The sequence below is a fragment of the Ixodes scapularis genome, unplaced genomic scaffold (genome assembly GCF_016920785.2).
Source record: "Ixodes scapularis isolate PalLabHiFi unplaced genomic scaffold, ASM1692078v2 PGA_scaffold4__175_contigs__length_147842914, whole genome shotgun sequence".
In the NCBI taxonomy this organism is placed as follows: Eukaryota; Metazoa; Arthropoda; class Arachnida; order Ixodida; family Ixodidae; genus Ixodes; species Ixodes scapularis.
In genome coordinates, this window is record NW_024609879.1 from 23,209,226 (window position 1) to 23,222,849 (window position 13,624).

The window sequence follows — 13,624 nt, forward strand, 5'->3', positions numbered from 1 at the left end:
CGAGATGGCCGCACGCAAATCGCGAGCGCCGCCTTGATAAGACGGTTCAGAGGCGGCGCACTAGGAGTCGTTGCCCGGATTCACTGCCGTTAACGATGTTCGTGTATTCTATCGCCTCGTCCTTGTCCAATTCATTGTAGTTTCTTGTTGTTGAAACCGTTGGACCCGTGTTATTCTTCCGGGTCGTGTACGCAGCAAGGCCAACCGACCACAACGTTTTGGAACCAGCGGCTTACCGCTGGCGAGAGAACCACTATTCCTTTTGTTTTCAATTTATCACATTTTGGAATACCGATATACACTAATAAGTAAAAGCTGGAAGAATACTCTAGGATGCCAATGAAAATGTCGACAAAGCAGAAGGAGATAAACCTCGCCGAATTCACTACTGCCAAAGAAGTAGTTAAGGCAGGAAATTGCGTCCGCTGTGTCTCGAGACTTCGAATAAAATAATGTAAGATTCAACGACCGATAGACCTAGTTTCCGCGTACTCTCTCATTTATATTTTAGTTTCCGTTATAAGTACTTTTTTTTTTTGCTCGAAATTCAGAAAATATAAAAGTGAGGAAAGTACACAGCTTGAAAATGAGCGCATGAGTGTTGAAGCCACAGATTCAAAACGCTAAGGAGTTCACTCTTAATAATACGAACTTATACAAACAAAACAAAAACTACAGATTTATCAAAATAACAATACACCACGAAATACCAATACCTCCGAAATAACCTCATCATATACAAAACCCAGATTACAATGAATTCCCGTAACAATTACTGAACAACGCCCACCTACTGTGTCACAGAACCCGGCTGTTCCAGAAACCGGCAGGAGCCGTGCTGACGTCTGCGGAAGAATAATGGCCAGAAAAGTAAACGACCGCATTCGGTGGATGAGCTCGCGACCAGGCGCGTGTCAGGTTACGCAGGGAGCGCTTCGTTGAAGCGACCGCATATTCGGTGTTCTGTTGGTATACACAGCCCCAGATTTACGAGGCGAGCTGGCGGCTCGCTGTTGGAATGTGTTTTACTTCAGCATTCCAATTGCCTGGCAGGTCTTAGTGTTTCAAAGAACCCTGCTTTAGGGTCAGGGGTCAGACCGAGGGGGCAACAACCTACCGTTGGAACAGACAGAGTGCGGGAACCGCGGGTAGCCAGGACTGGCAGTGCGAGAGAGAGCTCTAAGGCGGACGGACGCATTGTGACGTCGAGGGATGCGGCGAGACCCTGTTGACTGCCCTACGCCAGGCACCGGACGAAGCTTCCAGTGAGTTTGGGACCGTAAAAAAGTGGGCGTGCGAGGCCAGTGAGCCGCGCCCACGGTGTGCCAATGCACCCGCCGGAACTTTTCCACCTCGGACGGACCGCGAAGGGAGACGCCAGCACCTCTACGCCAGATGAGACTTTTTCTTTGCACTCACCTATTCTTCTATTTTAGTTTACCATTTGGACTCTCTTAAATGTAGTATTTTTCTAGAACTGTCTAGGCAACCCCGAGCATGAAGTTGTAAACCGTTATACTGTGCGTACCTGTGCTATCCGCCGTTTGGTTTCTACGTGATGTTTTGCATGATACATAGCGCCTAATTCTCTACTATACCCCTGTCAAATTAAACTTCATTTATATATCCGATACACGCCTCCGTCTCTCTTCATTGGTAAGACTCTCCACCAGAACGTGGCCCTATCGCTCGGTCAGCGGTCCCCTTCTTTGACATCGTCACTCGGGAGGACTACCACCTTCCTTTGACATACTGATTCATTGACGTTGAAAATAAATCCAGGCTTTATCTGTTTTTTGGTACAAATAAATTTTCAGACGTTTATTTTACTTAACTCAACCATTTATCTATCACTATATTTCCTATAGATTTCGCTATTATCGACCAAGCTTAAAAATACAACTGAACTCTCGAAAGGTAATTCCTAATGTGTTTCCTTTATTCCAGAGTTCAATAGAAATCATTTTTTTCCGTTCCGTCCGCCTCTGTCTTGGGATAGCATTCATATGAACAAAGTTTAGTTTTACCCGGAAACATCCATCGTTATTTAAAAACCAGCATATATGTAAGAGATCAGTTGAGGGCGGGTCCTTTGGCCAGCTGGATTTTTAAAGCCGGAGGTTGCTCACGAGAACTGCGGCAAGAGTTGCCCAAATAAACTCGGACGTCCGAGGTTACTCTTTTCTTCTTCCCACTAGATGTGCTGGCTTGCTCAATGTCCTCTATGACAAAAAAGTTACTGATATCATTTGTTATTTTCCTGACCCTTATCGACCAGCTATGACCTATAGAAGGGGGGAGGAGGTGCCGAGCTCTCAGTCATGGGCGCGGGATGTCAGGTATGTAGGAAAAGCCAAAGCCGGCAGTGACTTCGCGGTTTCTGATGGCCCTATTCCTGTGTGTGGGATGGTAAGACTGTGTTATGATCCGCCAGTCGATTGTGTTGACGACTTGGAGTGAATTTGGTTCAGCGGAACTGCATTGTCCAAAAGCGAACGCCCGACTCTCTTCAAAAGGTACCTACCACGACTCCTTCAGAGGGTACATACCACCACTCATGGCCGTTTATTTTTTTTTCCTTACAAATGGGTAATAGATTTATCGTAGATCATTGCGGCTCTCCCGCAACGTACTCCACAACCCGCTATGAAATCCGGGACTTTGCAGGCAAAGATAGCGTTGCGCAAGCGCAGTAGTGGCGTCTTCATTCTGGATAGCGTAGCGGAGGCGGCAAAACAGTCTACGAATAGTCCTTAATTACCGTGAGCCCAGAGCCCTGGTCCGAAGGCCGGCTACAACGAACAGGCGTGTTTTTTTACGGTCCTCAAATGAGAAGTTGTCTTTGCCTATGACCGCAGCTCGATGTGGTGGCTGAGATCCTACCCTTCCTGCAGCGCTTTAACTCCTCCTAAGGACGTACCCCAGGCTTCTCAATATTGGCCGCCAGGTTTTTGCCTTTGATAATTCTTCGACGCACGCGCAGCCAAAGCATGTCGGTCTCAACACTATTATCGCCCTACTGCGCAGGCTGAATTACTCATCTAAAGAGGACACGTCAGACGACCAGCTTTTCAAACACTTCTATTTTCGCATGCGAGTGTTGAATTTAGCCTACTGGTAGCTTAGCATCAACACGTATTTTCAAATATGCCCACTGACGAACTGTTATGCAAATTTACTTAAACCCTTACCTGTATAAAAACTAAACAAGACTCCCAAATCACCTTTTTATGATAAGTGCACCCCCGACACTCAAAACCGTAATTTTCAGTACAGCTATATATATAAAAAACTGGGCCTGTTTTGTTTTTCTCTTTGCGTTACATTTTTTATGTGGGAAGCTATATTTAAGATAGCTGCCATTAAAACTGTATCCCCCCCCCCCCCCCGGACTTGGAATGGATTTACGCCCCCGGAATAAATGTCGATGAAGAAAGACAATTACGGAAACATTCGGAAACATGCACTAACTACGGTTTGTTTGTTTGGGAATCATTGGAACGAGTCAAGCCTGCAGTTACTGCAAGGTTTCCAATTTTTATTTCAACATCGGCTTTCCACTGGACGAAATAACTAATGTCCGACTGTGCTTACTCAAATTATACCTCAGCACTAAGCGACATGGTAATACCTTTTGTATTTTTGTTGCCAAACACCCAGCGTGACAGATACTGCATAAATCTTGTCAATACGCTCCAGCAATAATATGAAGAAACTAAGTCAAATCGGGCACTTTAAAAAATGTATGCATTCTTTGGTATGAGTTTATATAGTGAGGTTACTTTACGGTGATCGGCAAGTGACCAACTAAAATATCACAAAATATATAAAACTGCTGTTAATAACAATGTCATTCTGCACCTGAGTAGTTTCCAGGCATCTATTTCAATTATGTAAACTGATTAATTCATCACATTACCAATGTGGTCATTTCCATCGTGAGCTGAGGCTTCAACCTCAAATATCTTGTGCGCCATAGGCCCTTCTTGGGCTAGAACCAAGAGATGAAGAGGGACTATCCTCAGCGTGTCGCTCAAGATGCCTCTCTAAGAGAAAGAAAAAGATTACAAGACTGCCATCTTTCATTTCATTTCATTTATTTATCCCTTAAATGCCCACATGGGGCTTTACATAAGGGGGGCGGGCAGTATTTCTAAGGTTTAAGTACACGGTACAAACAAGAAAAACAAACAAAAGATAGCAAAAACGTCAGTTACGAGCCGTAAAAGGTGGCAAGTGCTTCTCTAAGTTTTGAAGTTTCCGATATGGTTACTATTGAATCTGGCAGTTTATTCCAATTGGTAACGGAAAGCTGCAGTGGTGAAAATTTAAAGGTATTGGTCCTGGGAGTGGATAAAAATAGTTTGCAGGATTTATCTAAGCAACGGGGGATATGAGGAGCCGGTATACAGTACAAAGCTTTCTGGAAAGGAAGATGGTAGTAAAATTTATGAAGAATATTTAAGGCGGATATCGTCCTACGCGTTTTGAAAGAGGGAAGACCAAGTTGAGCTTTAAGAGTGGTGATACTAGTAGGGAAGGTATAATTTCGATGAATAAACCGTGCTGCGCGGTTTTGGACTGCTTCTAACGTATCTTCTAAAAATAACTGATGGAGATTCCAGACAGATGAGGCGTACTTTAACTGGGTACGCCTGTTTATTTGATTATATGCATTATGTCTAACACAACATAATTACCTAAACTACACTTGCTATAAAAGCAAATATTCAATTGAGAGCTTATTTCTGAATTCGTACAGCAATCTTAAAATAATAACAGTAATAGTAATAATAATAATAATGATTTTATTTTTCGGATGCGACGAAGTATGATTCGAGTCTGCCGAGGCCAGAACTGGCTTGTGTGGCTAAACCACCAGTATTAAAGTTATAAATCAATTAATTTAAACATTGTGAAGAGCTCATTAGCAAATAAAACACACACACACACGTTTTAAGAAAAAATAACATTGAAGCATTGGTAAAATTAGTGTCCAGAGTTGTTGGTATGTGGATAGTCACATTATATGAAGAACACATACACAGACATCAAAATATTAAAAATAAATTGAACACAGGTCATGTCAAGTTGCCACAGTACTTGGGTTGTAATAAAGATCATATCACTGGCCTAAGGAAAAAAATCTTTAGACCACAGATTAAGGCGTCCAGAAGATGAATCTGGTTCGTGCACGCACACTTGATTTAAAATATGTCTCGTAGGGCTTGTTTCAACTTTTTTTTCCAAACCAGGTCTAACACTCTTTCAGGGATACTGTTGAAAATGTCCGGTACATAAAATATTCGTTGTCTTCTGCCATACCTCGTTGACATTCTCGGCACCTCAAAACGAGTGGTATGTCTGAGTTCCCGAGGTGCAATGTGGGGAACTTTAAATATGTCATCACAAAAGTATCTTAAAAAAAACAACCGTCTGAGTAAACAGAGCATGACATAATGGAACATTAACATGATGAATTTTTTGTTGTTTAGTTTCGGTATCAGTGCCGCATATAATACTTCTAAACATTCCACTCAAAACATTGTCAATTTTCTTTTGCCATAACGTAGAACAGCCACCATAAATGGTTATTCCTTAGCGAAGAACAATGTGTGCCAAAGCATTAATAACCATCTTTTTAACATATTGTGGAACAAGTGATCTCATATTATAAAGTAGACAGGAAACACGTCTAACTTTTTTTACATACAGTTCCCATATGCGCATTCCATGAAAGATCACTATCGAATTTAATACCTAGATATTTCACATGGTCCACATAACCCACTGGAGTGCATTTACACAAGGGACAAACTGATGAATGTAAAAATAGTGGCGTATCTGGGATAACAACGTTTAACGAATTCCGGAAACACACCAGGCGTGTTTTTGTGTTCTTAATTTTTAAGTTATTTTGCTGAAACCATTCAATCAAATGTGTGGTTTCACGTTGGAGAAGAAAAATTGATTTTTCGTATTCTATATGGCGTGACAAGAGTACAGTATCGTCAGCATACTGATATAGTTTGCAGCTAACTATTGAATTTGACATATCATTGAAAAATGCATTAAAAAGTAACGGAGACAAGATAGATCCCTGTGGAACTCCGGATTTCAAGGCGAGCTTTGAACTTCTTTTGGGACCTAAGTGAACTCGTTGAGATCGTCCAATCAAATATTTTTTAGTAGCTCCAGAAATGGACCGCGGAAGCCAATATGATAAAGCTTTTGGAATAGAATGCTGTGGTTAACACTGTCGAATGCCTTTGAAACATTCACAAAAAGGGCACATACAACTTAATTTTTTTTTAATGCGTAATGTAATTCATCTGCAAAATCTTCAAGTAATGGCTGTCTACCCCGCCCGTTGACAAAACCATATTGATTATTGGATATGATTTCGAACTTTTCAAGAAACTGACTCATTACTTGGAATTAATGCTTCTCTAACATTTGACTTATAGAAGACAAAATCGAGATGGGACTATAATTTTCGACCTTACGACGATCTCCTCCTTTATGAAGAAGCTTAACTTTTGAATTTTTTAGGTTATTAGGGATTTTTCTTTGTGCAATGAAACCATTTAACATACGCAGAAGGACATGTTTAATTGCATCAAAATTGCGAATGAGGTCATTTTCTCAGATATTATCAACTCCAGGAGATTTTCTAGTTTTAAAACTGAACAGCAAACTGTTCAGATAATATTAATATTCTTATATCTCAGGTAGGGAAGCTGACGCATGTTCGAATTCCTCGAGTGAATTGAATAGGCAACATCATTCTGCGGAACGCCCGAAAACTGTGCAAAAGTTGCGTTAAATTTGTCAGCAACTGAGCATGTAATTGGGCCAAATGCTTTTTCAAGCTCCTCATCCACTGAATTTAAAGGCTTCTTTCCGCGGAGTTGGTTGAGTAGAGGCGTTTTTCCTGCATTGGACCTCGCACGATAAAATTCATTTTGAAAGTGTCTCCTTTTGGTGGCCCGGAGGAGCGCATTTGCACGATTACGTGCGCAACGATATTCTGCTTTCAGTTGTGCATTTTGGGGAGAACGCCTGCATTTTCTCCACAAAGTATCCTTATCTTGAATGGCTCGTAGAATATCTGCATTCAACCAAACATGCTCCTCGCGGCGTTGTCGGGTTGTAAGAACTTTTTGAAATCTTCAATAAAAGAATTCCAACTTTAATGAAAATTAGAGAAGACTTCGTCGTAGTTTACGTTCCGTAACAACTCTAGCCACTGGTAAGCTGAAACCAGTTTTTCACTTTTTTTTATCTACAATCTCGACCTGCTTTATTTTAGGACTTGTTTGTTTGATTTACGCCTCTCGAATTACTTGACACGCTGTGAAATAATGATCCGCCAGTTTTTGCAATATTACTGCTGACGTAATAATACAAGATGACGCATGCAAATGAAGGTGTCGTCCCAATCCGGCTGACGCCTCAATTCGGCTATTGCCTCAATTCGGCTAGAAGTTTCAATTCGGCTGGACGTTCCAGTTCGGCTACATCCTCAATTCGGCTAGAAGTTTCAATTCGGCTGGACGCTTCAGTTTGGCTAAATCTTCAGTTCGGCTACAAGTTTCAATTCGGCTGCATGCTTCAGTTCGGCTAGATCCTTGCTTCAATTCGGCTGGACGTTCCAAGTTGATCAAGCTAGGCATCCAAGCATAAGGTGCCCCCAATTTTTTTAGAGAGACGTTAACTATATCTCCATCTTGCCTTAACATTTCAACGTGCAAGCTGAGATCAATAAGTTCAAGCAGCTACGAAGGCTTTGGGCACAGAAACATTTGTGTTTGTGTTGTTTGTTCTGTGAAGCTGCTGTGCAAACACCAGGTCTCTGCTTCAAAGAAATTTATTCACTTGCCCAAAGAATGGATTACAGCAGACCAAAGATTGCTTCTTCCAGTGCTGGCCACTGCTCACGTGAAAGGGACAGGACTCCTTGGCAGCTCCTACGTCGAACTGAGTTAAAGAAAAAAAGAAGATACCTGCATCAGTTATGAGACAAAACAATATGGTAGGGGCTCAATCCAGTGATTTACATCTTCAGGAGGCTAAGGAGAATGTAACAGTATACCTGTAATTTTTTTTCAAGGTCACAAATTTGCCTCAAAATTGGCTAAACACACCAGTAGCTATGACTGACCTCGTAACCAAAACCTTACGTCCGCAAAAAATTGTTTGGCGACATTGAATTTTTAAATTCGGTCCTCATCTTATTTTCAAAGTGAAAGTTTCTACTGGCAGTATTAAAAATATGGAGGCTCGGGCAAGCTGGTGTTGCATACTCCTCTACAGCGCGAAAAATTCGCAACCAAGCACAAGCACACACAAACGGAAAAGACATTCATGAAGCTCTGACTTGCAACTCAGTCTTGTATTATTTCTTCTCTGCCTGCGCCTGTCTTTTTAAACAATAAGATTTTTTTTTGTTATTTTTGGTTTTATCTGGATGCAAGATAATCTAATTCTTTTTTGTAATAAATCTGGACAAGGTTTAGTGACAGTTTTCTTCTAACCTCGAAATCTTTTCAGCTTCAATAACTTCCCTAATTAGTTGGTTATTATTTTTACTTATTACGGGGCAATGTTTTTAGTTCTGCTTGACATCTGCAATCTTGGTAATGTATGCCTTAGTGTCCAGAAGTGATTCTGTTTATGTTGTAGTCGTGTTCCCCTTGTCTATGTGACATCAGTATTTGTGACGTCGGGGTGGGGAGGGGTTGGGTTTTGGCAGTAGAACTTGTTTCCAACTGATTAGAAGAATTTCGATGGCAACAAATAAAGCCTGCGGAACCCCAACAATAGCTCAGCAGCACGAAAGAAATATGTTCCATTCTGTTCTCTGATGTCGTTGTGCTAGCCATGCTCCAAACAAGAGTTTCGAACAAACCATTTGGGCTTCGTAACGTGAAGCGGGGTACAGTTTCTATCATGAAGGAAGCCATTAGCCCGCAGATTTTGTGGGACGAGCGAAGGCGGCGGAACTTTCTAGATTTCAAACTTCACCCCGCACAGCCATGCAGCGCGGCACGTTCCCGTGGCACCTACGGCTGCGAGTAGCAAGTATGTCAGGGAGCCTTTAAAAAGGTGGGTAAAACAAAGTTTTTCAGTGACCGAATCGAGGAGACTGATAGCTTAATGTACCGACACTTGGATAAGTAACCCTGTTGTTGTTGTTTAGGGGTTTTATGGCGCAAGAGCTCCGACGGCCATACTGCGCCAAACTTGGTAGGATAAGTAACCCTGGTTTGCAAGTTTTGTCGTGGGAGAGTTGGTATTAAATGGGGTGTACTGTGAGTTGTAGAGGATCTAGAGTCACACCGCCATATTCAGCTCAAGAAACCTCGTCTAGGCACAGGCAACTCCTTCCGCAATCATTGAGACTATAAATTAATTAATGCACTTGTGTCTGGTTATTTTTTCTGTTTCTTTTGACTTTCTGAGAATCGAGAAACTCAGCAAGCAAATTTAATATCTAAATTATTCTGAAAAACTGAGAATTTAATCAAAACAAGCTCTGAGAAACATCAAATTTTCCACAAAGGTAAACTTCAGAAAACACCCTCCAATGCCGCAAAGGATTACATTCTTTTCCCGTCTTTCTTCTCCGACACTGTTTCCCTGCTTTTATCAGTCTCGGGTTCTCTAGATTATGATCGACAAAGGATTAATTCTGGAATCACGGAATGCCGCTTATAGTGATGCTGCTATATGTCACGCTAGGGGTAGCCAGGCAGGCTCTGGTGCAGCTTGGTTATGACCTTCCTCGCAAAGGGAAGTTTTGGCATTGCATACGAGGCGATACTTGCCCAAGTCTAGAGGTTACCTTGGCAAGGTTCTGGAAGCACCCATGCTCACAAGTACGGTAACTGCCCAGGTCACCTTGGAAGGTCTCAGCACACGGCAGGCACCACCGTCTGTCGTAGGTATGATGTGCTGCAATGTCTGATGACACAACCTGCAGCAAAACAAAACATATTTTCCTGTGAAACAGTATCCATAGCTGCAATCTCCGTACCAGCACACTGCATGAGTAGCTAATTTCATTGTGCACTTCTTTCTACATTAGAAGCACAGTTTAGCCTGAAGGTGTCGGCATATATCGGTTCCACGTATAAAGTCACTCATACAGATTTACGTCAAACAAACATATTTCGCCACGTCTGTGGCTGTGGCAGAAAATACTAAGAAAGGCGAGATAAATCTATGATTGCATGCTTGAAATGGTCAGAAATGGGAGGAAAAACCCCCGAGACACTTTCCTCCCATTTCTCCTCCTGTGAACAGCAAGGTCGAGGGAGCACACCAGTGGTGCAATCGGTGGTTTGTACGCGGTGCTCGAACGCAATTAATTTACCATGTTTGGATACCATCATTTCAGCCATGTTGCGATTACATCGATACCTTAAGAACTGTCAAACGCTGATTGAAAAAAAATTGTACCGGCTCATTCACGACTTTCTTAGCTTTGGTTGCTCCCATTACGGAATAAAGGGTTTGTTCACCAAATAAACAACGCACTCCCGAGCTTCACCCAGTTTGTCACTGAAGGCTTTGTTCGTGTTTGAAGCTAGATCTTTGCTCAAAAAGCACTTCGAAATTACAAACAAATCTACAACGACTCTCAGCAACCCTCGTCCCATTGAACCGCAGCGCAGTTTTCGCCCAAAGGAGCCGCAAGTAACGACTCTTGAAAACAAAATAATTATCTATAAAAGCAATGCATGGTTCCGGCATTTGAGCACAAGGTATTTGACGTCTTTCGGAGAACACTACAAAAGCTTAGTATTCCAACAAGAGCTTAAACGTAAAAAAATTTCCGTTTTCCTTGTATCTGCCTGAACTGGGCAGAGCCACCCGAACGATTCGACGTATGCAACATCCAAAACATGTGTCGCAAACTGCTGTGTGCAGCACGCCGGAGCAGCCTTCTTTCCGACTGTTTGCAAGCTGGCTCACATCGTTTCGATGACCTGTGTCTTGCGTTTAACGTTTCGATGGCAGCCTTTCAATTTTAAGAACAAAGCGTCAAGTGCTAGCCTGGCTGTCAGTAACACTGTTGCTCAATGTGACAGTGTTCGCATTGAGCACACAGTTGCTCAATGCGAAGTGCAAACAAGTACGCCCATGACATGCTGGAAAGGACAGCCTGGCGCCTAGGCACTACGGCCACGCAGGCCCAATCAAGGGTCGCAGGATGCTGTACATAGACTGCGCGACACTGTTAAGCACTAGACACAAGAAAAGAAATAAATGCACCTTGATCCTACGAGAAAACTCTGATGACACAGAGTATAGTAAGACTTGCGAAGCTTGTAACTGGGTTCATGAGCTTTTAATCACTCCCGCGACACACACCTGCACACAATGTGTCATCCGAATTTACCCATTGGATCAAGGTACATTAAATTTTTTTCCGCTGCCAAATGGAAGGGAAGGTGCGACAACATTATCCTTTTGTCTTACCCTAGCATGAACTAGCTGGTAATGGTACAATTACAAGCGAGTTGCTTTCACTCCTGTCCCTCCTGCTCAAGCTCTCGTACAACCAAACCACAATTAAACGCAAGGCGCTTGCCCGCACTTGTAGCCACTCCGGCTAGTCCATGCTAAGACGCGACAAAGCATGGCAGGAAGCCTGCCACTACAGCACGTCGGCCGCCGGGCATGACTGGCGAGTGCAAGCGCCACGCGAGTCACATGAATGTTCTGCAATAGCTGCGTGACTTAAAAGAACCCAGATGAAACGCCGTTCGTTGTGCCATTCAGTGGTGCAGGGGTAGAACATCGGGCTCCTAATCAAAAGGCTGTGGGCTCGATCCCCCTATAGGGGAGACATATCATTGATCTTCTTTCATTAAGTGAACCCTATCTTTGCTTTTATTCTCTGTTCTTCTCATTCGACGTGCTTCCGTGACCGACTGGGTAATCCATGTTGATCTACAACAACTGGATCGGTCGTTGCATGCTCTCAACCCTAGATATATAACACAGAGCTGCAAACAAAATCACAAAATTTTCAAGAGCCGCAGAGGGAGGGAGGAGGGGGGGGGGGGGCCACGGCAGGTTTTTTGTTTAGAGCAATAAACAAAACTCGAACTAATTTCGGTCTATCTTATATGAGTGAAAAGCAGTCCAATTGTGCGTAAGGCAGCAGTAGCACATTTAAAACGCGTTTCATTTCTCTTTTTGGGGAAGTCCTCCGGGAGAGAGGGGGGGGTGGGGGAGAGAGAGGAGGGATAAGGGAGGGAGCGGCGAGCCGCACTTTAACACACGGAGAGCCGCAGCTTGGCCACCCCTCTACTAGGGCATCGCCATGCAGGTTCTCAAGGAGCTTGGGAACGGCCTTTCCCTCTAAATTAATTCCTGGCATTGTATACTAGGCGATACCTGCTGTAGTCTATGGGTTACCTTTGCAGGGAGATGGAGGCATCGATGATCACACGTACGGCAATTGCCCATGTCGCACATCATCAAGGAAGGTCTTCATGAAGCAGGCAACTTGTCCTGTCGATGGAGACCCAAACATATCCTGCATATGTGGGTAAAGTGCCTAAAATTTAATTTAATTACAACTACTTCTCTCCAAAAGCATCATGACATCAAAGCTTGCCGCTTTCCATAGATGGACTCGCTAGCACAGCCTGGCCTTTTTCGGTCGGCCAGGGTGTCGAGAGTGTTTTGTAGCGACCCGCCACACGCCCTCAAAGTTGAACTTGTGTGTTACTCAAATTTCGGAAGAGAAGCCTACTACCAAGTATGATAGAATTGTAGCAGGGGATCATGATGTTAGCTCCGTAGCCCCCGCAACCCAACCTCCATTATCGCCAGCCCCTTTGCCGTCTACTTCATCGCCCATCATGACTACCCGTCATCCCTTGTGGTTGACGCTTGTTCGTAGGGAAGGACTGGCTGGCACTGCTGGGCTCTGCGCCGCTACTCATCCCAATTCCCAAATGGAGACTGCGGCTGACCGATGACATCTGTCGTCTGCTTCCTTTCTTCGGTACTTTACTTCGGTTAAGGAACTGTTTTTTGCAGATAGTATAACGTGTTGAAATCGCTTACCTACTAATTTCAACGGCAATTCATCTTGGAAGTGTCCGCGCAAAGCTGGTGTCGCGATGTGTGGTGATATCAAACGCAGAGAGTGCCTGAAGAATATTGAGGTTGCTCAAACGATTTGTGGATTTGTTTGGACGCACTTTATGACAAACAAATCAGCGGCAAGCGGCTCATAGTCAGATCTTCTAAATTGCTGATTGCGACACTTCCCTGATGACTTGCTAAGTGCTTGGATATGGTCGAAAAACTTCGAGTGAAACCTATTCCTTCAGACTACGGATACGGAAGGCTCCGCTTCTCAGGGCGCGATGACCCAGGTCCCCTCTACAGCCCATCGAGACTTTGGACGGCGCTCGAATGCGTGCTCAGAGTGCAGTCCAGTGTTACTTTACTGCCATCGGACGGCACTCAGATACAACCTGGATTAAAACAGTTTGCTTTTATTGTTATTGCGGTCACTGTGTAGGTCACTCACTGAGGTGAAGAGGAGGTGAGACGGGGTCCAGTCACCGCCGCGATCAACGACCGAAATCCAACG

At 43.5% G+C, this 13,624-nt stretch overlaps 1 protein-coding gene across 1 annotated transcript in view; it reads right to left on the reverse strand.

Moving 5' to 3' along the window:
* The window catches only part of LOC115323545 (venom metalloproteinase antarease-like TtrivMP_A), a 195,646-nt gene that overhangs the window by 69,763 nt on the left and 112,259 nt on the right, over positions 1–13,624 (reverse strand). Inside the window, exon 4 of the mRNA XM_040217617.1 lies at positions 3,920–4,046. Coding sequence (XP_040073551.1) covers positions 3,920–4,046 — 127 coding nt within the window. The remainder of the gene's footprint in view (positions 1–3,919; positions 4,047–13,624) is intronic.